The 26170-nt window shown below is 40.3% G+C and overlaps 3 protein-coding genes across 6 annotated transcripts; 2 read left to right on the forward strand and 1 right to left on the reverse strand.

The window, feature by feature from the left end:
• The first annotated feature begins 6288 nt into the window (after window positions 1-6288).
• LOC118430014 (solute carrier family 46 member 3-like) lies at window positions 6289-11936 on the forward strand. Its single transcript, XM_035840698.1, has 7 exons — window positions 6289-6466; window positions 7424-7621; window positions 8104-8711; window positions 9063-9147; window positions 9584-9667; window positions 9875-10034; window positions 11184-11936. Exons 1-7 carry the CDS (start codon window positions 6289-6291, stop codon window positions 11320-11322), a joined length of 1452 nt encoding a protein of 483 aa, XP_035696591.1. The 3' UTR covers window positions 11323-11936.
• Window positions 11937-12327: 391 nt separating this feature from the next.
• Window positions 12328-17016, reverse strand: LOC118430015 (pteridine reductase 1-like). 4 transcript variants are annotated; one of them, XM_035840702.1, is made up of 5 exons: window positions 16932-17016; window positions 15657-15865; window positions 15057-15129; window positions 14583-14735; window positions 12328-13178 (listed from the first exon to the last, which is right to left on the reverse strand). In XM_035840702.1, the coding sequence occupies exons 2-5, from the start codon at window positions 15830-15832 to the stop codon at window positions 12819-12821; spliced, it is 762 nt and encodes a 253-aa protein (XP_035696595.1). In that variant the 5' UTR covers window positions 15833-15865; window positions 16932-17016; the 3' UTR covers window positions 12328-12818. The 4 variants fall into 4 exon arrangements, with proteins under 4 accessions (XP_035696595.1, XP_035696596.1, XP_035696594.1 ...); XM_035840703.1 differs by having other exon boundaries at window positions 15657-15859; window positions 16932-16987; XM_035840701.1 differs by having other exon boundaries at window positions 15657-15859; window positions 16771-16941.
• Window positions 17017-17095: 79 nt separating this feature from the next.
• LOC118430016 (GTPase HRas) lies at window positions 17096-22969 on the forward strand. Its single transcript, XM_035840704.1, has 2 exons — window positions 17096-17692; window positions 21419-22969. The coding sequence occupies exons 1-2, from the start codon at window positions 17288-17290 to the stop codon at window positions 21581-21583; spliced, it is 570 nt and encodes a 189-aa protein (XP_035696597.1). The 5' UTR covers window positions 17096-17287; the 3' UTR covers window positions 21584-22969.
• Window positions 22970-26170: the final 3201 nt, after the last annotated feature.

Consider the following 26170-nt stretch of genomic DNA (forward strand, 5'->3'; position numbering starts at 1 on the left):
ACAGAGAATTTTAAGTATTGTGTGTCAGAATAATATTGATTGTCAAGACAATATCTTTGGTATAAGCGATCATTATTGTATGATGTATATCGTTGCAAACAAAATAAAATTTCAGTGATCATTGTGCATTTTAATTAAATAAACCTCAATGAAGTTATTTCTTCCACTACTCCGAAAGCGCTCTCACGTCGACCAAATTTCGCTCTCACTCATACCAAAGTAATCGCTCACTCCTCCAGCCGGGTTGGTAGGGGAAGCCTCGCGGAGTGAGAGAACTTTTTGTTCTGTGGGTGAGAGAGAATTTCAGCGTTGTGTGTCGGAATAATATGACTGTCGAGGAAATGTCTAAAATTTAACAGAATGTCATTGTTAAAAAGGTTCATTAGTGGAAACAAGAAAATTACACTGTTCATTGCCATTTGGAAGTTAAGAAAATTCAAGCAAGTTATGCTTCCACTACTCCGAAAGCGCTCTCACATCGACCAAATTTCGCTCTCACTCAGACCAAAAAAATCGCTCACTCCTCCAGCCTGATCGGCGGGGAAAGCCCCCGAGGTGAAAGAACGTTTTGTTCTGTGGGTGAGAGAGAATTTCTGCGTTGTGTTTTGGAATAAAGTGATTGTCGAGGAAATGTCTATAACATAACAGAATGTCATTGTTAAAATGGTTTATTATTGGAAACTGAAGAAAATAACACTGTTCATTGCCATTTGGAAGTTCAGAAAACTCAAGCAAGTTATTCTTCCACTACTCCGAAAGCGCTCTCACATCGACCAAATTTCGCTCTCACTCAGACGAAAAAATTGCTCACTCCTTCAGCCGCGTTGTCAGGGAAAGCCTCGCGAAGTGAGAGAACTTTTTGTTCCGTGGGTGAAAAAGAAGTTTAGCGTTGTGTGTCGGATAAAGATTGATTGTCAAGACAATATATTTAATATTTGGTGTAAGTGATTGGTATTGTATAGTGTATATCGTTGCAAATTGAACAAAATGTCAGCGTTTATTTTGTGTTTTAAGTGAAAAATACTGAAGGAAGTTATTCTTTCACTACCCCTAAAACGCTCTCACAACGACAAAAATTGGCTCTCACTCAGACCGAAAAATTCGCTCACTTCTAAAGCCGGGTTGGTAGGAGAGCCTCACGAAGTGAGAGAACTTTTTGTTCTGTGGGTGAGAGAGAATTTTAGCGTTGTGTGTCGGAAAAAGATTGATTGTCAAGACCATATCTTTCGAATGAATGATTGTATTGTATAGTGTATATCGTTATAAACTAAACAAAATATCAGTGTTTATTTTGCTCTTGAAGTGAAACAAGAAAGCTTCTGAAAAAAAGCTGGCTGATGAGTATTTTGAAAAAAAGGCAGTATGCAGTTATATTCGAGAAAATCAGTTTGTTCTTGTGTAATTCTGTGATATAGATGTTGTATGGGCATTTTATGGAAAGTTAGAACGACATATAAGCAGAGTATCGCACGTCTCATTCAAATATCCCAACATCGAAAAAATGCAGAAGTAGAACAGGTGCAAATGTGAGTTTTAAAGTGCTATACAAAAGTATTGTTAATAGGTATTTCAATGGATCCAAAAATTAGTATTTTAATGGATGTAAAAGAACAAGAAAAAAGAAAGTTAACAAAAATTAATTGCCTCCCCGGAATCGAACCGGGTGCATTGGTTTACAATGCGCAAATTTTCCCACTGCGCTAGAGCGACCATGTTCAGAAGGACTGTTTAAACAGGTATATAAAATATTTGGCATGGACAAATACTGAAGGAAATTATTCTTTCACTATTCCGAAAGCGCTCTCACATCGACAAAAGTTCGCACTCACTCAGACCCCAAAAAGCGCTCACTCCTACAGCCGGGTTGGCAAGGAAGCCTCCTAAAGTGAGAGAACTTTTTGTTCTGTGGGTGAGAGAGAATTTTAGCGTTGTGTGTCGGAAAAAGATTGTCAAAACAATATCTTTAATATTTGGTATAAGAGATTGGTATTGTATAGTGTATATCTTTACAAACTAAACAAAAGGTCTGCGTTTATTTTGCGTTTTAAGTAAAAAATACTAAAAGAAGTTGTTCTTTCACTACCCCAAAAGCGCTCTCACATCGACAAAAGTTCGCACTCACTCTGACCCAAAAAATCGCTCACTCCTACAGCCGCGATGACAAGAAAGCCTCCCGAAGTGAGAGAACTTTTTGTTCTGTGTGTGAGAGAGAATTTTAGCGCTGTGTGTCGGAAAAAGATTGATTGTCAAGACAATATCTTTAATATTTGGTATAAGTGATTGTTATTGTATGGTGTATATCGTTACAAACTGAAAAAAATGCCAGTGATTATGTTGCGTTTTGAGTAAAAAATACTTAAAGAAGTTGTTCTTTCACTACTCCAAAAGCGCTCTCACATCGACAAAAGTTCGCACTCACTCATACCTAAAAAATCGCTCACTCCTACAGCCGCGTTGGCAGGGAAGCCTCCCGGAGTGAGAGAATTTTTTGTTCTGTGGGTGAGAGAGAATTCCAGCGTTGTGTGTCGGAGAAAGATTGATTGTCAAGACAATATCTTTAATATTTGGTATAAGTGATTGTTATTGTATAGTGTATATCGTTACAAACTAAAAAAATGCCAGTGATTATTTTGCGTTTTGAGTAAAAAATACTAAAAGAAGTTGTTCTTTCACTACTCCAAAAGCGCTCTCACATCTACAAAAGTTCGCACTCACTCAGACCAAAAAAATCGCTCACTCCTACAGCCGCGTTGGCAAGGGAAGCCTCCCGAAGTGAGAGAACTTTTTGTTCTGTGTGTGAGAGAGAATTTTAGCGTTGTGTGTCGGAAAAAAATTGATTGTCAAGACAATATCTTTAATATTTGGAATAAGTGATTGGTATTGTATAGGGTATATCCTTACAAACTAAACAAAATGCCAGGGTTTATTTTGAGTTTTAAGTAAAAAAAATACTAAAAGAAGTTGTTCTTTCACTACTCCAAAAGCGCTCTCACATCGACAAAAGTTCGCACTCACTCAGACCCCAAAAATCGCTCACTCCTACAGCCGGGTTGGCAAGGAAGCCTCCCGAAGTGAGAGAACTTTTTGTTCTGTGTGTGAGAGAGAATTTTAGCGTTGTGTGTCAAAAAAAGATTGATTGTCAAGACAATATCTTTAATATTTGGTATAAGTGATTGGTATTGTATAGTGTATATCGTTACAAACTAAACAAAATGTCTGCGTTTATTTTGCGTTTTAAGTAAAAAAAATACTAAAAGAAGTTGTTCTTTCACTACTCCAAAAGCGCTCTCACATCGACAAAAGTTCGCACTCACACAGGCCCCAAAAAGCGCTCACTCCTACAGCCGGGTTGGTATGGAAGCCTCCCGAAGTGAGAGAACTTTTTGTTCTGTGTGTGAGAGAGAATTTTAGCATTGTGTGTCGAAAAAGATTGATTGTCAAAACAATATCTTTAATATTTGGTATAAGTGATTGTTATTGTATAGTGTATATCGTTACAAACAAGACAAAATGTCAGTGTTTATTTTGAGTTTTAAGTAAAAAAATACTAAAAGAAGTTGTTTTTTCACTACCCCGAAAGCGCTCTCACATCGACAAAAGTTCGCACTCACTCAGACCCCAAAAAGCGCTCACTCCTACAGCCGGGTTGGCAGGGAAGCCTCCCGAAGTGAGAGAACTTTTTGTTCTGTGGGTGAGAGAGAATTTTAGCGTTGTGTGTCGGAAAAAGATTGATTGTCAAGACAATATCTTTAATATTTGGTATAAGTGATTGTTATTGTATAGTGTATATCGTTACAAACTGAAAAAAATGACAGTGATTATTTTGCGTTTTTAGTAAAAAATACTAAAAGAAGTTGTTCTTTTACTACTCCAAAAGCGCTCTCACATCGACAAAAGTTCGCACTCACTCAGACCCCATTCTCCTACAGCAGAGTACCGTCAGTCATTTATTCCTGACTGTACTCTGCTTTCCTTCCCTTTTGCCGGCGGTATTACCCGCCCTACTTATTACATATTAATGAGCTTGCCCTTATATGGGCAGTCAGCCGTTGGGGATCGGGCGTTGGCATGGTGAGCAAACAAAGTCATGGTAATACGTAACATGATTGGCTGATAGCTTCCCAGCGGCCTTTGCGAGACAGCTTCCGACAAAATGAAGCCCAAGGAAGGCCTGTTCTCTGATTGGTTGACAGCTTGTTTGTGGCGACAATCATAATACCCGTAGGTAGGCCCTGGGACAGCAGGGCCCCATAAGGTAGTGCCGTTGGGGACCGGGCGTTAGGAGGATGTCAGACCCCAAAAAGCGCTCACTCCTACAGCCGGGTTGGCAGGGAAGCCTCCCGAAGTGAGAGAACTTTTTGTTCTGTGTGTGAGAGAGAATTTTAGCGTTGTGTGTCGGAAAAAGATTGATTGTCAAAACAATATCTTTAATATTTGGTATAAGTGATTGTTATTGTATAGTGTATATCGTTACAAACTGAAAAAAATGCCAGTGATTATTTTGCGTTTTTAGTAAAAAATACTAAAAGAAGTTGTTCTTTCACTACTCCAAAAGCGCTCTCACATCGACAAAAGTTCGCACTCACTCAGACCAAAAAAAGCGCTCACTCCTACAGCCGGGTTGGAAGGGAAGCCTCCCGAAGTGAGAGAACTTTTTGTTCTGTGTGTGAGAGAGAATTTTAGCGTTGTGTGTCGGAGAAAGATTGATTGTCAAAACAATGTCTTTAATATTTGGTATAAGTGATTGTTATTGTATAGTGTATATCGTTACAAACTGAAAAAAATGTCTGTTTATTTTGAGTTTTAAGTAAAAAAATACTAAAAGAAGTTGTTCTTTCACTACTCCAAAAGCGCTCTCACATCGACAAAAGTTCGCACTCACTCAGACCCCAAAAATCGCTCACTCCTACAGCCGCGTTGGAAGGGAAGCCTCCCGAAGTGAGAGAACTTTTTGTTCTGTGTGTGAGAGAGAATTTCAGCGTTGTGTGTCGGAAAAAGATTGATTGTCAAGACAATATTTTTAGTATTTGGTATAAGTGATTGTTATTGTATAGTGTATATCGTTACAAACTAGACAAAATGTCAGTGTTTATTTTTAGTTTTAAGTAAAAAATACTAAAAGAAGTTGTTCTTTCACTACTCCAAAAGCGGTCTCACATCGACAAAAGTTCGCACTCACTCAGACGAAAAAATCGCTCACTCCTACAGCCGGGTTGGCAGGGAAAGCCTCCCGAAGTGAGAGAACTTTTTGTGCTGTGTGTGAGAGAGAATTCTAGTGTTTGTGTGTCGGAATAAAAATGTCTGCTGTATCAAAGAATTGTTTGTCTTTGGAAAGAATAATTCGATATGTGTTTGAGAGTTGATTTCTGCAAGTGTTTGAGACAAAAAATTGCACATTTGTTGACGCGCCATATTCTCGTGGTGTCTGCACTATGTGAAGAATGCAATCAACCCCCAAAACTTTAAAGTCGCCGTACTTATACATCCGAACAAGGATCTTTTAAACAGTTCTCTTCAGGGACGGATTTTTTTCCACCTTAAGCTTTCTTACCATGGGGGTCTGACTTGCAGAAACTTCTTGCTGTGTATGTGAAAAAAAATCAGCCTCAGTTTTGGATAATATTTGTTTTGACAGATATTATGTATGACTGCACGAACGATCGGAAAGAGAATCTAAGAAAGATATCGAGCGTGCAAGTTTAAGTCGGTGAAGGACAACTTATATGACATGTGTGCGTGCATTCTATGAATCCAGAGACATTCCAGCTACGGTATATTTCAAATACATGTCTCTATGGGAAAAGGGCAAATCATATAAACTATATAACAGGTCAAAAGTCAAAGTCATGCTGGCCATTGTATCATTAATGCTGAAATAGAAATGGATTTGAATAAAGGTCACGGTATTCACTTAAAGAATATAATAGCCTCTATATTGAAGAATAAAGTACATGTTGAACCGAGAAACCGTCTGTATATGCTTGCATTTATAACATTTGTGAAGAATGATATAGGACAACACATGGTAAAAAAATCACCTTTTGAAAATCTGTGACTGTGTGCGAAGTTTTTCAACTTTGGAGTGGGAGAGAAAAATCTGTCGATGTGTGCGACCTTTTCTAACGGTTGTGTGAGAGAGAAAAATCTGTCAATGTGTGCGACCTTTTTCCACTGTTGTGTGAGAGAGAAAAATCTGTCTGTGTGTGAGACCTTTTTCAACCCTTCTGTGTGAGAGAAAATTCGTTCTATGTATACGTTTAATTTTGCAACACTTGGCCCCCAATACCCATGCTCTTCCTCTACTGTACAGCAGTGTTCATGTACCAACCCATCTACCAGCTCTACCTCTTCAGTGTGGTAGCGAACGACACCTCCCCGTACTGGAAGCAGGACTACTGTGACCCAAACATGACGTACTTCAACGAGTCCGATCCGGACTACCTCGATGACAAATGGCTGACAGACGGTAAGGTAGTCAGAAGTTGCATTTCATATTGAATGTACTGGTCATCTCATTGGACTGCGCCATATTGCACTAGGAAATTGCACCAACTTTGCGAATTTATGCCAGTTTTCCTTTGCGTTCACACTGACCTTGCGATGCATTTGCACATGAAAGGGAACGATACTGGGAATCGCAGTGTTGCCGCTGAGTTAAAAACAAAGTACAACGATTGAAAATGCATCAAAAGAGATTTGCAGCGACCATAAACAGCTTCATCGAGTTGCATTGCCTCTAATATTATTTTTGTAAGCGGAAATACAGCACAGGTACATACCACTGCGATGAAACTATGTTGTTCATGTGCATAATGAAGCTACAATTGCACATTTTGGTACTCGTTGTCCGTATAGTTACTAAGAAAATGATTTTTTTTTATCAGGTAAAAACACCAGTCCCTGTTACCAAGGTGCATCTACCTGTACAGGCAGAGAAATATGTCTGTGTTGTTGTCTTTTCAAAGAGTGACGAGAGGTTCCTAGTGCCGAATACTATCCACTTATGTGTGTGGACGGAGTTCAGTACTAAGGACAGCACCAAAAGACGGAATATACTTGATCAGTTTTATCAAGCTCCTTGATCAGTGGCAATATCATATAAAGCGACAATACATGGAAACTACGCCATTTTCTAGCAAGGACATGTTCACAGGAAAAATTGCGCCGTTTTTAGAAGTTATTGTTGATCAAAAGTAAACTAGAAAGGCAACATTTTCGAGAAAATGCAGGGTGTTTTCCTCGTAGCCTTTGCTAATTTACTAATATCTAACCTAGGCTCCGATTGGCTACTGACAGAATAAGAAAAACACAGGAAAAACAATATGTTTTTCCAACCGGAGAAAACATAAATATGGTTACAGATTTCCTTTTCTTGGTATTAAACAATTAACATTCATTGAAATTATTGGGTACCAAACTGTAGAGGTAACAAAATGGGACACGATCATCACCCTGACGGGCTCGGTACCGGGGCTGTTCACGGCCGTCATCCTCGGCACCATGTCCGACCAGCTCGGCAGGAAGATCAACCTGGTCCTCAGCTGTGTGGCGGGGATCCTACAGGCCGGGCTGGGGCTCCTCATTGTCTTCTTACAACTACCTGTCTGGGCGTTCATCCCAGGTAACTTTAGTGTGTGTGTCTGGACATGGAACTTAGCGTCATTGTGCATGCCCTTTAAGATAAGTGTAACCGTCTTTGTGCATCGGAAGGTCCCTGAACTTCGACAGTGCCCATATATAACTTCGAAAGAATTTTCATTTTTCATATTCGACTAAATAGTATACAGAAGTGAGACATGTTTGTTTTTACCCAATGCTAAATGAAAACAGTGAAAAACATACAGGAAACCCCGGGCCCCCTGAATAACTCCACATAGGATTGTTGTCTGAATGAGCAGTGTTTATAGTTTGCGTTTAAAATTAGGGAATTCACCGAAACTTAAGTACTCTTTTCATTGACATTTCTCACCATATTACACGAGTCGCATACAAACTTTAAAAGCTTTAAGATATTAAGTATCCGCTTATTTTTAAAACATTTTAGCGATGCCTTAATTAATATAAACATTGTCGGGTACTCAATATAGCCGCTCTTTATTACAGGAAGTATCATCGCGGGTATTTCCGGGGGTGGTGGGGTATTTTTCGGCGCTTGCTATTCCTACGTCGTCGACATCTCCCAGTCTGAAAGAGAGACAACTATCCGAATCGCCATCTTGGACACCACGATTGGCCTGGCCAGCGTAGTGGGAACTGTTGTCGCGGGAGTCGTCCTCACAACCGCCGGGTTCCCAGACGGCGTCCGCGGCCCCTTCGTCTTCCTCTTCGCCGCATACGTCGTCTGCATGCTCTACGCCATCTTCTGTCTGAGAGAGACGCGGCCGACGGATTGGAAGAACGTCCAGCTCTTCTCAAAAGGGTATCTCACCGCCGCTGTCAAACTGCTAAGAAAGAAGCAGGTGTCTCTGTACGGTAGAGTGACGGACGGGTGGAACAAGCGGCTCATACTATTCCTGTTGGCGGGTGCGTTTTACTTCGCGCAGGCGGACGGTGCGGTGAGCTTCCCGGTCTTCCTTACCTCCGCCCCGCCGTTCTGTTGGACGCCTCTGCAGACAGGCATCCTACAAGGCGCCCTGTCAGCCTGCGGTCTGACGTCACTGTTCGGTATCCTCATCCTGCAGAGATGCCTCTCCTACCCAGTCATGACACAGGTATAGTTAGCTTCGTTCCCTTTGTTTGAACGCTTCATTCTGTTCATAAGCTAACATTCAATCCACCGCGCATGATAAAGTTGCGTATGTTATGAAGTAAAAGTCCCTTCGATGAATGATAACGTTAAGCGCGTGATATAGTTACATGTGTCAGAATGCAAGCTTGAAGCATAAATTCTGAAGATATTTCCACACGTGTGATATGATCGTCAATGGAAATTGACACACAAATCTTTGTAAACACATCAGTGTATTGGAATCCAACAGTAATGTTTTCATAGGCGCGTATTTTCTGGGTAAAAGCATAAGAGATATTTTGACGGGAAAATTTTTGCTCATACGTGTTCACAGATCGGTATTGTGTCTTGCTTGCTGGTGTTGGTGCTGACGGCCGTGTCAAGTTTGTGCCCAGACTACAACCTGGCTCTCTACATGAGTAAGTCTGTCCGCTAAATGGTTCTTATACGTAGGAAAACATATTAAAGAATGCCTAGACGCTAGAAATCCCTCCAATGATTGTAAAAGAGCATTTTCATCCCAGAATATCAGCCGGGAAGGAATAATAATACAAGTAGATTAGCCTTATAGAACTGTAACATTAGTTATGTATCAGTAGATGTTGTGCTTTGTATGTATATGTACCTTGTACAATTGCTGTGCAATAAAGTTATTATGACGTGCCAATTGCAATGTGATTGGATCTATAGACTGCCAAAGTATATAATCTCAACCCAAACAACAATAGACTATTTCTGTCCCCTGAAAAATTTTGTAAGGTGATAGAAGTACGTACGTTGCCATTTATTTCATGTATCTTTTGCAATTGTTATGAAGATAGACAAGACAATTTTTTCCCTTCCTCCGCTCTGCAGCCCCCGTTCTTGGAGCGTTCATCACCATGCCCCAGTCACTGATCTCTGCTGCTCTGTCTCTCATGGTCGGACCAAACGATCAAGGTATTTATTAATAGATATATATATGCAGTCTTCCAGTGTGTCATGATACACTGAGAACAGTATATGAGGAAATTGTTCAAAGCCTCCGTGAACACTCCATTTTTCAGCTACCGCAAAGTTAAATATGAACTTCTATGCATTTACAGTTAGTTGAATAGTTGTGTTTTAGTTATCATTTCTCCCACACTATCCTTGTTCTTTTTCCAGGATCGCTGTTTGCATTGATCCAGTTTACACAGGGTGCCATGACTACAGTGACTACTCCATTCTTAAACTACATCTGGGCCATTACCTCCATGGGTATCATGCCAGGGTTTGTCCAACTGCTGTCCGCTCTATTAGTGGGAGTAGCGTCTGCTATGATTGGGTAAGAGTCTAGTTATTTGTTGCATACATTTAGTACATAAAAAGTATCACCTGACCTGTCAAATTTAAAGATATCTCACAGTACTCAAAGACAGGTTTTGCCTTGGTATGTAGTGTATGTTCCAAAAGCATTTTGCCTCACTGACATGTTCCTTATTCTTACAAAAAAGCAAACACACACTTTAAATTTCTTTAGGTGTTAAGGAGGGGAACATTTCTGTTACTTCTCCCTCAATGGATTCTTACTTTTAATTGGTATGTTACAATTCATTGCATAGTTTTTGACCCGTACGTTTGGTCTAAAAAACGTACTGATCGCTTCTTTGAATTTTCAAAGGGAAGCACTGAATTTTCCGAGGGATGTCCCTGTGGCCAAACTGGTAGCAGCCTCACAGTAGAGCTCATGGTTCCGATTAGGTCTAATGGGAAGACCCTGGATTAAGTCCCAGGTTCAGGGCATCTCAGTATGGTTGGTTGCACTGTCTTCCAAAAGCAACATAAAATGGGGGTTCTAGGTTTGAGTAGGTGTCTCATACATAGTGGTGCGTACCTAAAGCCAGGACTTGGAATTGGACCTAAAACGTTTAGGTCCAAGTCCAAAAAAACCCTGAATGTCCGGAGCCAAGTCCGGACTTGCAAAAAGCAATCTGTCACTTACATTCTCTTTTTTTGTTCTAAACCATTTAAAACCTTCCATAGACAGTGAAATTTGCACTGAGACAAAAAACTTTTCGTGTTTACACTGGCTGTATATGATTTGCATGTATTTTTCACATTGCATTTCAATTCATAACATGCAATTTCATATGCACCATCCCCCCTCCCTCTCAAAAAAAAATTTCTAGTGCACATAATATGCAATGATGGGTTCAGGTCCGGACTTAAAGTCCGAACCTGAACCTGAACTGCTGGACTTGAATTCGGACCTGAACCTGAATATGAGTTTAGGTACGCACCACTTCTCATACACATTCAAGGGAAAGGGCTAGCAACCCCTCCCTGTATAAATGTGTTACTAGGCACTAGCAGTCCACAATGTTGTGCTGCTGCAGTGGTCTGGACTCTCAGCAGCTGCAATCAGTCTTTACTAGGCACTACAAGGTGAAAAACAACAACCTAAATTTTCCTATTCTCCCTCTCTACACCTCAGACTTGTTCAGTACTGGGACTGGCGGTCCCCAGCAGGGTACCAGCTGGTTCCTGCTGTAGAGAACACGGAGGACTCGGAGGGCCGCATCAACGCTGATGCTGACGATTTCCTGAGGGGATACAACCCCGCAATTGTTTAACCCTCTGCTGCTGATCCATTCCTTTGTGAAGGCATAGCAGAGGCAGGGTTAATATCAGTCAGGATATATGGGATGCCCACTTATTTTTGAATTCATTTAAATGTTTTGTCCACAGAGGTCAGACATCCAGGCTATAAACTATGCCAGCAGGTGCTATCTAAAACGTCTGACCATTTACAAAATCATATCCAGTTGCTTGAGTAAATATTATTTGGCATTGACTTAAATGTTGTTTGCAATCAGGATGATGACCTTCAATGGACAGATCCTATTTACTAAGTACCCGCCCACTTCCACCAAATCTTAGTACAATGTTAATGTGAATGCAAAGTAAAAAATATAATGGTGCAAATGTTTGACTGCCACTCTCTCATTGGTCACACCACTAATTGCCATCGTCTCATTGGTTAAAATGTCAGGTGTGGTGGACATCCAAGATCGGTCTATTAGTGAATTCTACATGTAACAAATTAGGTTTTCTAGCTATAGGTACTGTTAATTGAAAGTGGTGTAGCAGGGATTAGAAGTAGTTACTCATGATAGTGTTTAGAAGGCAATCGGTGACTTAATTGACTTTTCTACCAAAATCAAACAAAATAGTGTAGCATTTGCAGTAATAATAGTTTCCAAGTTCTAAAAAAGTACCCAAAACTTGTAGGTACAGTATATGGAAGGAGAAATCAAGCCTGATATGTAATTCCTTTACTGGATTTTTCTAAGAAAAATTAGCAGAGCCATCCATGACACTCAGGACATGTATATCTTAGAATAAATATGCCTGGTTCAACTTAAGGTAATACGAATTCTCTTAGAAATTTCTTGGTTGTAACCTCAACTTAAGTGCAACCTTATACACTAAATGCCGAATATACATATAGTAATAATAATCACTGGGTGTATTTTGCCAGCCAGTATGTATGATTCATCATGAAATAAATAGCATAACATTTACTTTTACTTTTACTCTGTAACTGCACCCAAAGCACTCTATATCATTGTTAGATTTCTTACAAATTTCTGTAGCTATGAGAAATTACTCACACTCGACAGGTGTCTACAAAAGCACAAGGTAAACTTCAAGAAAAAGAAAACAGTACCCAACCCACTTGTGATGGAAATGTTACAAAACCATAAAACCATTGAGTAATATGCTAATATTAATTTTTTTCATATGAACGACTTTAGACTCATGATTCTTGACTCGTGATTCTTACAGCAGCGTCTTTTCAACCTGACTTTAGGCCACACCAATTTTTTTTGTCGGTTCTCAGATTTAAAAAAAAGTCAAAAACCCTTACCTGAAAAAACATAATGATAATGTAGCTGTAGCCTGAGGACCAGGTTAGTGTCTTGGTGCACTCAGTTTTATGATATGAATACAGTCATATTTAGGTTTTCCTCCCTACACTCTAGCTTTATGATGTCCTCTTGCTATATTTGCACTTTTAAGAATCCAAGAACCAAGAAATTAAATTGGTATGGCCTCAAGTAAAGGGCTACTGACTGAGTGACCTTCCCCCATCCACAGGTAAGACTTGACCAGTAACATAAGGAGCTTCCTTCACCAAGAAAACGATAGCCTTTGCTATGTCTTCCGGACTCCCCTGCCTGCCCATTGGTATCCTACTTAAAGAATTGTTAACGTCCCATTCCTGATCAGGCCATAGGATAGCTCCTGGTGCAACGGCATTGACCCTGACGTCTGGTGCAAGGTCTTTAGCCAGGGCCATGGTGGACATGATCAGTCCAGCCTTGGCAATGCAGTACACAGAGTAACCTGCCAGAGGGCGCTGGCCATGTATGTCAGCCATGTTGATGATGCAGCCCTTTGTGGCTTTGAGATGTGGGATTGCTGCCTGGAAGATGTTGTGAGAAGACATATCAACCCCATGGCAACAAGAATATTTTTGTTGTCTTTCATATTTTGTATCACACAAAAATCACACAAAAGCTTAAACTAGCCTAACAGTCCAACACTACCTGCTACACTGCCCGCTGTATTCCGACCAGCGTAGCAAACTCACCTCCACCGTTGAACGCCTTGTACGACAACGGCTTACTGTTTCACTCCTGCTCCAGGGCTCACCTGACCATGACGCTGTCACCAACAGACAGCTCTCAGAAGCACTGTGTGTGTACATGATATCTACCAAAAGATTCACTTCCAGCCGTGCCTCTGTCCAGTAAATCTTTAGCTAGTCATGCAAAAGTGGCTTTACCTGCTTTTAATGTAAAATGTAAACACTATTTTATTCTATTACTTGTATATACATGTTCATTTGTATTGTATATTTATATGTCTGTGGCCACGATACCAGCCACGCTGCCTAGTGACCACAGTGTGTTGTTTTGGTTACAACTTGAATAAAGTAAGCCTAACTTTAGTGATGTTACAACACTGTCAAAACGTTTATGGGAACATAAATCCATGGTCTGTTGCCTGAAAGGGGACCTGAGAGTTGTTTTCCGGAGCTGCTTAGAAAGTGCCCGGTGCCTACCCTAAGCCTGTTTCTTTTAGATAATTTTTTTCCCTGGGCAAATTTCGATCACAAAGGTCTATGTTTCTGCAAGAGTGACTGAAGCATGTATATTTTTAAAATCTTGCCAAAAATTGTGACCTTTGGCATGCTTTGACCTATGAGTGACCTTCATATTCATGACTGGCACATGGACTGATCCATTAGGGGAGGGGGTGCAATCCTGACATCATGACAATCATCTGGCTGTAGCTCGTTAAAATGCCGGAGTTGAACTCGGGCTTTTTGAACCAAAACAAACCTAACAAATCCAGCTTTGCAGTGGGGGTAAAGACTTGAGGTTTCAAATGTAGGTAAATGTGTTTTTAAGTGATTGTTTGACATGGCTTAACCATGTAGGGAATGGGCAATTCGATTTAGCAGCCCCTCCCCGAAAGGATGAATGCAATTGGAAGAAACAGCAATATTTGATGGTCTGTAATATGTGTAAGTGGCTCTCATTCCATGTTTGCATTGCATTGCAATCCACATAAAACTGATTGGAATTACATGTATGTTGAAGAAGAGGAAATGTTGTAAAGTGACTGTCAGTATGCAGACCATTCCTTATGACCTCTCACATTTATGTCACCTACAAAAAAGACAATTTGATACAAACCTAAACACTAGTACGCAGATTAGTAGCACTAATGTTATATTGAATGACTTATGTCAATGATAAACAAAGTTGTTGTCCAGCTCAAAAATATATAGCTGAAGTCAAAATCACACACAAATCCTCACCTGAGACAAGAAGAAGGGTGCCTTAAGGTTGCTGCCCATGACAGTCTTCCACTGGTCTCCGTCTACAGTGCCCATAGGGGTGGGGAAGAAATCTGAGGCGTTGTTCACAAGGACATCCAGCCGACCCCACTTCTCTACTGCAGCAATGATCAGCTGTGGAGAGTGGACATTGGCTCATTCAGGCTAGTACATGTGTTAATCTTTGTTCACTGTGCTGGTGTTACACTGGTTCTAACACCGTGGACTTTGTTGGGTACATGCATGTGTACAAGTAGAGTAACTTGTACACACAACGCCAAGGCTAGAATCTGGGAAAAGAGCATTTGCATATAGAGGTGCAGAAAGCTGGAATGCATCCCGAAAAGATGTGAAAACCGTATGGAGGCAAATAACCCACTGGAGCCTGTCTTTCTGTTTTTATTATTGTTTCTCAACCATATAATTATCAGGCAAGGATTTGAAAAAATAGCTTACCTCCTTTGCCATTTTCTCAGTATCCCCCTTACAGAGGTCTGCTTGCAATGTGGTTGCAGAGTTGGGACGAACACTACAGGAGATAAAAACAATGATATGTTTCCTAAAATCTTAAATCCTATGTTCTGTGTATTGTCAGCAGGGCTAGCCATTTGCAAAAGACTAATACTATAGCCCTGCCAACCTCCATCAAAATGTAGATATGCAAAATAAAGGCACAAAAAATCGAACATTTGATGGAATGGCAGCCACTCTCTCATTGGTCAAACCTCTTATTGCCAATTGCTAGCATTGGTTCAATTGCTAATTGTGATAGACAGAAAAAATTATACGGATTTTTTTAAATATTTACAATTGAAATATGTATTTCTTACATTCAAAGTATTGTCCTAATATAGTTCTGAGTACGCAAAAATGCTTGTAAGCAGAGTTATGTAACAAGTCTACCTGTTCATGTTCAGAATGTAACAGTCACATGATAAATGCAAATGCAAATGCAAAAACACATGCAAATTTGACCCGTGTGTTGGAAGAAAGATCAGCATTATACTTATACATATGATGACTACCAATACAGATGAGCTTCCATGATAACTCTACCTGTTCAAACTCTGAGCCAGCTCCTCAGCCGGAGCCTGGGACTTCCTGTAGTGGATGATGACATTGTACCCTGCCTGGTGCAGATGTTTCACTGTGCAGGCTCCCAGGCGTTGGGAAGATCCGGTTACCATGGCAACAGGGATACGCCCACCCCCATCTCCACATGCTCCCTCCATCTCCAGGTGTTGTTTTTCCAGGATATACTGTTAATAGGATAAAGACTTTGGCTTTTACCTTGTTAATAGTGGAGGTAATGTCATTGATTATTTTTGTTATGTGTGTTTGTGTGTGTCTATAGTTATTTGTATATTGACAGGAGAGAGACAGGATGTGAGGACGAAGATAGTGTAATGTGACTGGTAGGATGGGGAGTAGATGGGGAGGTTGTCTTGGCATGAGTATAAACTAAAGTCAGTCCTGTCATCTGAAAAAAATTTGGAAGGTCTTGTCGCAATAATCTAGACTTGGAGACAGTAGACCTAGAAGGTTAAAAGAAACATCTCAAGTAAACATTAGAGTAATTGAAGCCTGGTATCCAGTCATATTATAGCTGGCTGTCTCTTCTGTCCTCTCCGCAAAAGACTCGGGAGCTATAATACGACTGGATACCTGAGGCTAAACACATTGTATCCTTGCAAAGATTTTGAAAGATACCACTGCCACAATGTAGGTACATGTAACATTAAGCATTAACCACACCCCAATCCCCAAATGCAAATTGTGGCACACCAAAAGGATCCATGTGAAAGTAAGCAACAAAATTCACATGGCAGAAGAACATAACATTAAAAGGCTAGAGTACAGTCTCCAAGCAGACCCTACAGTGCCTTAGAGATAGTATCAAAGCTGGCAAAGGAGTATAGCAGGCCAAAGCAAAGGGAGATAGCCGGTCAAGGGTGCTGGCTATACATTTACTCCTTTGCCAGCTTTGATACTATCTCTAAGGCACCTTGTCTGCTTGGAGACTCCCATAGAGCAACTTTTAGTAAATAAGACTACTAAGCTCTATGGATGACAATAAGTAAAACTCACAGAAGTACAAACACCATTCAAATTCAAAACCAGCCCTAACTAATGCCTGAGGCACTGTTTGATCCTGCAAATATGTACTCACAAAGGTGTGTCCTCCTTCAGGTCAACTGATCCAGACAAGTTGTGAACCATAACAACTCAGCTCAAATTTCCCATGCAGGTCAGAAGGAAGACAAACATGAATCGCAAAGGAAAATACGAACAATTTCATTTCTTCCAAATGGTTTTCATCACATATAATATCTCCTATCATATCTAAGTTTTCTTTAGTTTCATCACGCGCGTTGTGGACATCAGGTCCCAGCTGTTTCCTAACCTTTAACCTTAAATTTTGTGACCTTTAACCTTAATCGTACGTTTTCTGACCTTTCACCCAACATTTCCCACTACGCCTTGCGCTAGGGCGTAGCTCACCTCGGCCAGGCGCACCGTTTCTGAAAGCCGCACTGGAAGCTTCAAGTGACTCACCGGGGTATTTTTGGCCGCCTTTATATCTAAAACCCAGGTAAGTGCCGGGAAGAACACCACAAAGGGACAGTAGGGCTTCCGGTCGCGTCTGGACGCGTTTGTAGTGAAGAGAGGCCGAAGGAAAAGTGACCATGACGGAGTACAAGTTGGTGGTGGTGGGAGCGGGCGGCGTGGGAAAAAGTGCCCTGACCATCCAGCTGATACAGAACCATTTCGTGGACGAGTACGACCCGACGATCGAAGACTCGTACAGGAAACAGGTGGTGATCGACGGAGAGACGTGTCTACTGGACATACTGGACACGGCGGGGCAGGAGGAGTACAGTGCCATGCGGGACCAGTACATGCGCACCGGCGAGGGATTCCTCTGTGTCTTCGCCCTCAACAACACCAAGAGTTTCGAGGACATCTCAATGTACCGGGAACAAATCAAGCGGGTCAAGGACTCAGAACAGGTCCCCATGGTCCTGGTGGGGAACAAGGCTGATCTCCCACAGCGGGTGATTGACAATAAGCAGGCCCAGGACATGGCTAAGGTAAAGGTTGTTTTGTACAAAATTCCACTACACCACTGTTGTGAACAACTATGCTTGCCGAGAGCATTTTGTGTCGGGCCGTACCAATGCATTTGTAGGGGTGTTGTGACAGATGACAACAAACTTGCACGTGCTCCAGATCACTATAATAATAACACTAAACATAGTAGGTATAAGTTACACTGTTCTACTTCTACCACACCCTTTTGACAAGAAAGTCCTGTGTTGATAGCCTGTTGTTTGGACCTACTAGTATTATGTATCCCTGCCCCAGAGCCATGGCCCCATGTAGTACTGGTTTCCTGTATAGTTTCCCAACACCCCTGACTCTCTGCTGAAGCATTTCCTGTATTACTGTGCAAGCTGACACAGTACTAGGAACAGAACATTATTTACTTGTCTCCAGGCTTTGCATGGTTTCTTGTGATGTCCAAGCAGATATTGACATGGAAAATTGTAACATTTTTTGACCGGCCAGCTTTTCTGGTGGCAGAGTGACTTTACTAATGCCAGAGAAGATGACATGTCAAAAAAACTATGATTTCCACCCTGACATTTACTTGGAGATTAAGTCACTCTTTGTACTTCCACTTTGATGCGGTGCTTTTATGTTATGGTCTATTCATATAGTCTAAGCAGATATTTGGCCAAAAGGTCACAATGTTTTCTGAAGACTGACAGAGAAGGCCAGCCATTCGAACACATTAGAATCACTATCTTCTTAGAGATAGTATATGGACTAATGTACATGATAAAGCACTTTCAAAGTAGAGGTTATAGGCTCCAATTTACTCTTATAATTATTTTGTCAGAATTCTTTTTGTCCACCAACCTTATAACACGTAACATTCTAAAAGAAAACCGGACAAAAGAAAAAGCCAGACAAAAACATCTAAAAAAAAGACGTCAAAAACAAGCTGGACCTAACCCCTTACTGTCATTTGTTTTTGTTGCTAACACCTCCAGGCTTAGTGTATTGGAATGGTGCTATAACTTATGATAAGTATAAAGCACTCCCCAAGCAGAGGTAAGGTTTTTGATGGGCTTTTATTTTGTCAGGTTTTCTTCTTGTCTGCCTTTCTGTTTGCTTTACAAAAATATCTTTAAACAAGCAGAAGCGTAACCCCTTGCCTTCTTTGTAGTGATTTTCTGTTGCTAACAGTAACACTCCAGGGTTAGTTTCCAGTCTGTACTCCAGAATAATCACTACATCCATCCATACTTTGTTTCAGCCAAACCGATCAGATCAGGTATCCCTGAGAGGAGAGTGGGATTTATTGCAGAGTTGCCTGTAGCTAATAAATCTCACTGAAGACGTCTGTGAGCGAGAGAGGGTTAGGGCAGAGCTCATAGATTAGCTTTAAAGGCATCCTTACTGGTATGAGAAAGAGCCCTGCAACTTTGAATAAGTACAACAAAGGGACTGGATAATGTCAAATATAATTCCAGAAAAAAATCCTAATCCGTCTCAGCTCATGTGCCGCCCTTTTTAGCCTTACTCCGTTTGCTCGATCGATGGCCTTTTTAGAGTTTACCCCGTTCGTTCGCTCGATCACTGGCCTTTTTAGGGCTTTGCTCCGTTCGGTCGATTGCTGGCCTTTTAGGCTCTGTTCGCTCAATCGCCAAAAAGCTACCAAGTTAGCCAAAACCCTGGTATCTAGGTACTTACATCCATTTCCAAGGTATTGCTAGAGAGATCACAGACAAGGATGCCTTGCTTTAGAAATGTCACTTTGAGTGCCTTTTACTAATTGCTGGTAGGTCACAATTTAAGCATAGTATAAACAACCATTAGTGAAATTTGTGCAGACAAATTGAAATCCTACCCCTGGTACATGTACTGCAGATTGTTTATCTTCTTGTCTCGGATAACACATCTCACAAGGGCATATAAGGACATGACTCAACCCCAAGGATAAGAAATCAGTATAGACAAGATAGGAATGCCTTAAGTCTTATCTATTCCCAAAAGGAGTCTCATTACAATATACGAAGGGCATTCTCAAAATCTTCATGATTAAGTCTGTCCGTTTCAAGATTCCTAAGAAAAGATTCTTTCCTTAATAAGGAGTTTTGGCTTGAGCACACCCCTCCCCAAACATCCACCGTGGTTGTCACCTGTTTTTGTCTGTTCCAAGCTTTCTTGGAAGAAGTCCCATGCAGAAATGACCTATTTACCTAGAAGCGTACAGATTTTGGTATGATGTCACAGTGTTTTGAGACCATGTGTCAATTCAGCTCAGGCTTCTGGGGATTGTTTTGTAGATGTACTTGTACTACATAGTGCTGTGAATGCAGAAATGTTCGCGGTGGATTAATGTTCGCGGGTTTTCGCGGTGACCACTTCACCGCGAACTTAAATCCACCACAAAGATTTTTCTATTATGGTATCAAACTACAGTCTATGGTGTTACCACGAAATTAAAACCACCGCGAAAAGTCATTTTTCCCGCTGCCGCGAAATTAAATCCCCGAGAACTTAAATGCATTTACAATATATTACATGTACACAAACAATGTAGTAGTAGGTTCTTCCTCTTCCAAAATAAGAAAGCTTGTGACCTGTGCCCCAAATAAGTTGTAAATGTAGAAACTTTTGCGGTGGATTTATGTTCGCGGTTTTTGCGGTTGCCGCATTTTTCCACGGCAAGAAGAGACTACAGTGCATGGTGCTACCGCAAACTTAAAACCACAGCGACAAGTCCTTTTTCCTGCTACCGCAAAATTAAATCCCCTCAAAATTCTATACATTTACAGTAGTTGGATAGTTTAGCATTACAATGTTAGGAATGACTAGTGTAAGTAGTGTTACACTTGATTTAAGCGCCCATGATCACCTCTCACAAAAACACATGTTTTGCTAACAAAGAATTGAAGTAGAACCAGGATACAGTCATGCATGTATAATACCATGGTATTACATTTACAATCACGGAGTGATCAAAGTTTGTTTTTGTTTGTTTGAACTTTGTTTATACATGAGAAACTCAAATAGGCCTGCAGGCTGCTTTTCAATGAGGTCATGAGGGAGGACATTAGGGTCACTCAGACAAATACAAATGTATAACAATACAGCTTACATGATAATTAGTCTACAAACATGCATGTACTTACATGATATGATATGAAATGTCATAATTTCATAAACACATACAGATTCATCCTGACATCCTATGATGAACTATAGTATTCAGAGTCCTCCCCAGAGGATGAAATAACGGAGGCCCTCCACTATACTCCTAGCCCAGCTCCACTATGCTACTTTTGAAATTTAGTGTGTTTCTTCCCTATTTTCTTGGTTAGTTTTGCTAAAATGAATGAAAATTCACAGATTTTTGTGCCAAGTGGCATCACTTTTCCAGTCGCCATTGTCTGCAGAAACTTGTGAATGGGCCATGATCAAAACAATAGTCGTTTTGCCACTTCACAAGTCACAACAAAGGAATCACTACAATATATTATACATTGTACTTGTAGTATTTGACACCCCCTGTGATTGAAAAATGAACCCATTTTCATGAAAGCGCAGTGCGTTGGTTCGGGTTATTATTGCCAACCCTTCCACTAAGGCACTATACTAAAAAATTCTCGGGAGGACCCTGGTATTTTTTATGAGTGAGACTGAGAGGTATTTCATTAGATGTTGCCAGTATGATTAATTCTTTGTAGATATATATTGAATTCTATCAGATTTACAGAAGTCCCAAAACCTTGTTGTTTCTCCAGAGCTACTCCATCCCCTATGTTGAAACGTCAGCAAAGACCCGACTAGGAGTCGAGGACGCATTCTACACGTTGGTGCGAGAAATCAGAATGGACAAGGCGAATCGACAGGCCACCAAACGACAAGGAAAGGACGGAACTAGCGGGACCTGCTGTGTTCTGTTGTAACAATAGGTAAACTCTACCCAGCACTCACTGGCATACTCCTGCCAGAGTCCAGTACAGATCCCTGACTCATCTATGATTGTATGAAAGAAGAGCTGCTCTCAGAGTGGCGTCTGTGTTGGGATACTGTACACAGGCTTTACCCAAGTGTTTGTGCAATGCTCAGATGCAGTGTCTACTGTGAACTTCAAGCTTGGGCAAGTTAAAAGAAAAGCTGATGGCAGTGTGTGCTTTTTTTCTTCCAAGCATTGCTGAAATGGAAGTGTCAATAGTATTGTAAGTTTAAGAATGGTTAGTTTGTCAATGATGAGCAAAATGTCTGTCTTTAAGCTGTGAGTATAATGTAAGATATATAGTTGTGTGCTGATGAGTTCGCTTGTAAAAAAAATGTGACCGGCAGTGTTACAAGTGAGCTTTTCCTAAACCTGTGCTACCATTACTTGTGGTTTATAAGCTATGCATGCACGGAAACAGCAAAAACTGGAGAGAGACTGCGAGTTTATTGGCATGACTGGTGCCCTCTTGTTTTCATAGATGCAAATTGCTAGCAAATGATGTTACACACAACAGGTTACAGGAAAGTAATTCAATTTCCTACATGATAAATGTTTTATACCGAATGTGTTACAATATGTCTGTGACTGGTTGTGAAGGGGGTGGGGCACTGATTTTGTGTCATGTTGCAATATATGCTTCAAGTATCTACAAAAAGGACTAGCATCTTGTATGTTTTGTAACCATTATTGTAATATGGATGTCATGATTCTGTACAAAATATGGTACAGTCTGGTAGTATCCAGTGCCACATGTACATGTTCTGATGGCTTCTATCCTTTGGGCAACTCAGATGTAGTTTCGTCAGTAACAGATATATTACTTACAATCCTTCCCATTGAAAAAGTATATTTCCGTACATACGGACTAAGTACAGCAGGCCAGTAAGTATGTGCCTGATTGTGGATATACATGTGTTGAAAATTTGCAATGACCCTATTAAATCTCCAAGCAGATGTTGGGGTGAAAGATCAATCTGACTGTCTGGTTTCTCTGACAGCCCCCACAGATGTTGGGGTCAGTGGCTGTCAGCCTTTCACCCTTAACATCTGCTTGGAGTTCACCATGACCCCATCACTGGGTGTAATCAGTGCTAAAGCATTTTAGAAGACTCCTCCCTAACTTGCCCCATTCACAGGAAACTGATAGATTGTTTCTGTCTTGATGCGTGTGGCCAAGAAGAGGTGCTAACATGTAATTTTACATCCCATCTAAAAAAAAACAGTACACATTCATTTTGAACTTGACCTTGTGACCCTTGTGTTCATCCCTCATACACGACCTTGGTTTTGACCCCCAACTGCGCCTCCTTCTTTACAATAAAGATAAATGCTTCTCTACAAGGGGAGAAATTTACTGTCCTCAGCTAGACAGGCAGCAGACACAGAAGAACACATGTGGAACATTCCATCCATCCCCTCAACTGGCAAATATTCACATATTTGTGTTGAAACCAAAACCTCAGCATGTGGTCCCCATGGCTCAACCAGACAAATTACAAGGCTGGCAAGTGCAGGCATGGGCAATACAGTCTACTGTTTGTCATCAAGTGTCACAGATGAACAGCCCTTTTTACTGTTTCTTGTGTCAGAGGGCTAGTCAGTGCTAGTAAAAACCTATAGAAATTTCAAACTTGACCCATTGGAAGCGACAAGCAATATTCCTGCTGTACCTTTATAAAAAGGTGTATACAAAAATCCATTCTTTGGATATTTGAAGAGGCTTTCATTTAAGGAAAAATTGTCATGAGTACAAGCATGTTTTCTTGGCTCACTCTACGCAATGTTAATGAGCAAATGTCATGATAGCATTGTTTACGTTAGCTTATAAGTGGCAATCATGGCTGAATTGTGTACTGGGGAAATAGAGCATTAGCACCAAACATTGACTCTACTTGTCACACATGGCTGCAATTTTCACAACCAACTCAAATGTAGTGCAATCACTTTTTTTATTGAAAGAGAAAATTGTGAGGGACATGGAAAAATAGTATCCTCTTGATTTTGCAAGTGCAAGAGTTAAAAATGTACTTTATCTTATTGAATAGGAATTCTTATGGCATTCCTAGAGAAGTGGATGCAGCTATCGTGTTTGTTTTCATAACAGACAACTGTCATTTCAGATAAAGGCAAATTGCGAAAGATTGGCTGTAATCTCGTGAAGGAAATCCTTTTTGTTGATCGCCATCATGGTGTGTGGAGATGTACAATCATGGTTCTTCCTGTGATTCAGTGGCACTGAAAGAAGAGAGTGAGTCACATCAAATGACCAGTTTGTTTGTCTTACAAGAGAGTTTTGCTGAAGAAGCATTGCTGCATCTTCCAAGCAAACATCGCCATTGTATACCAGCTATGTTAAAGTTGTTCCAGACTCCTACACATAGTTTAGTACACAGAAGGCAGGTGCTGAAATGTCACTTGTTTTGTGTACTTGGGAGTTGGATACAGTATACAGTCAACACTGCCCAAGAACTCCATTATTAAAAACTACTAATAAAATCAGGTCCACGTGGACAGGTGGTCACTGTAGACATGGTTCAGTATGCTTGCATTCAAGGAAAAAAATATCTAACTTATTCCAAGGTGAAACAAAAAAATAACTGTCACATTGGCAAGGCAAGGTTGTCCTTATGTAGAGGGGGCCACTTACCGTAAAACAGCTTTGACTGTATCTGTGTGGTGTCAAAAAGTCATGTCCCAGTGAAATGCATGCTGAGCAAGACTCCACATTAATTTTGCAATACTGGTTTTGCAGACCAAAAAATGCAATTGGTTGTGATGTATTTTCCTGACTATCAAATCTGAAGAGTGTGGACCACAAAGACATGTGCGCTGCACCCCTTAAACTTAATTTTTCCATATCTGTATCATCCAGTCGAACTTACGTTACCCACATTTTCATTGTAATTCTAACTACATTGTAATTCTGGCAAAACTTGCAATGACCACTTTGTGTTGTATCTTTTGTGCACTGTTCAAAACAGTCTTCATTCTCTTCTTTAGGCCCCCATTCCACTAGATGACAATCCTTGAGTGACTGAAACTGAATATGTTTGAACCATGACTTCATAATTGAAATAAGTATGATGCAAAAGTGTAATGTAAAAGACAACAAAGCTAAATATAAAAAGATTTCCTCTTTTGTAATTTTTTTTGACAACCTGTCAGATACAAGTATTTGGTCCCTCAGTGGTTGTGTATTTGGTCCCTCAGTGGTTGTAGCCTCTAATGGAAAGGAAATTTTATGAAAAACATGTATTTGTGGACAATGTTGCCATATGAATATGAACTGTTCTGGGTAGAAGATACATGATGTTACAAGTTGGTGTTACAGAACATAATAAGATCCCTGGCTGAATACATGTACATACAAAGTAATGTTTGCAATGTGTTTAACGAAACATTACTAGGAATTTCACATGCATGTGCGTTGTACAATGAGATGCGTTTTTGTTATCATTTCCTTTTATACGTACTGAGGGCAGTTCTAAACAGTATTGGGTGTGGCACTAAGTGCATTATGTACTCCCCTGAAGAGTTGTATCTGTTAGGACAACTGTTTTAAGATCAAGATGTCTCTACAAACCAAATATATAAGGTATACTTAGCAAGTGTATTTAATGTAGAGTCAGAAAGTAGTGTTTTAGAACTGCGTATTTTCTCAGTGAAAATTGCTTTACTTGATATGTGTGTATTAGCAAACATTATGAGCTGATTTTTTGTATTTATACTTTTGCAATTCTTTTTAACCCTTGCCGATTTTAATTTGATATTTAAATATGTTAGCAATATTTCCCAGGTTCAGTGCAAGCTTTAACAATGATTTGTCATTGCTGTATTACTATTTGCTAGTTGGACTTGGTTCATATGTTCTGAATTTCATGTCATGACAGGCAATTTTCATAATTGTGATGAACTCAATTGTGTTTTTGGCGACACCTCATGGGGGTGAGCCTAATTGTTGTGATGTAGGGGCAGGAGTTATCCAACAAAGTGAGGCTTTGACCTTTTTGATAACCTTTAGTCTTCCAAAATGGACAATGAGACTGATGCCAAAATGCAGACTTTTCATGTCAAAGAATCAGAGATAGTAGTTACCCCTGTCGGTATTAAAAATGTTTGGAAGTCGAGACGGACAGTTTTGGCTGCCCATTCAAATACATGATAGGAAAATCCGAAACAGGTTTTACTACAGCAATGTGTGAAAACGCAGCCATTTTTTCAGATCTTTGAGTCATGGTTGTACTAATCAATAGCAATTGTGCTGCAATTATGTGTTCTTCATGTTGTATTACAATAAACCTTGTACAAGCACAGAAGAAATGCACTGTTACCTTGCCATCAAAGATCACATATACATAGCACAGCAACAGGGTAATTGTTTTTTTTTTTCGTGAAGGTACAAGCTATGCTTGTATGAATGTTACATTTTAGACAGGGCATAGCCTATTTTGTTATACACAAAAAACTGCCATCTAATCTGTTGTTGAAAGCAAGGAATATCATAAGATCATTTTGTAAAAATCAAACTCATGAG

Source organism: Branchiostoma floridae, chromosome 14 (genome assembly GCF_000003815.2).
Source record: "Branchiostoma floridae strain S238N-H82 chromosome 14, Bfl_VNyyK, whole genome shotgun sequence".
NCBI classification, from domain to species: Eukaryota; Metazoa; Chordata; class Leptocardii; order Amphioxiformes; family Branchiostomatidae; genus Branchiostoma; species Branchiostoma floridae.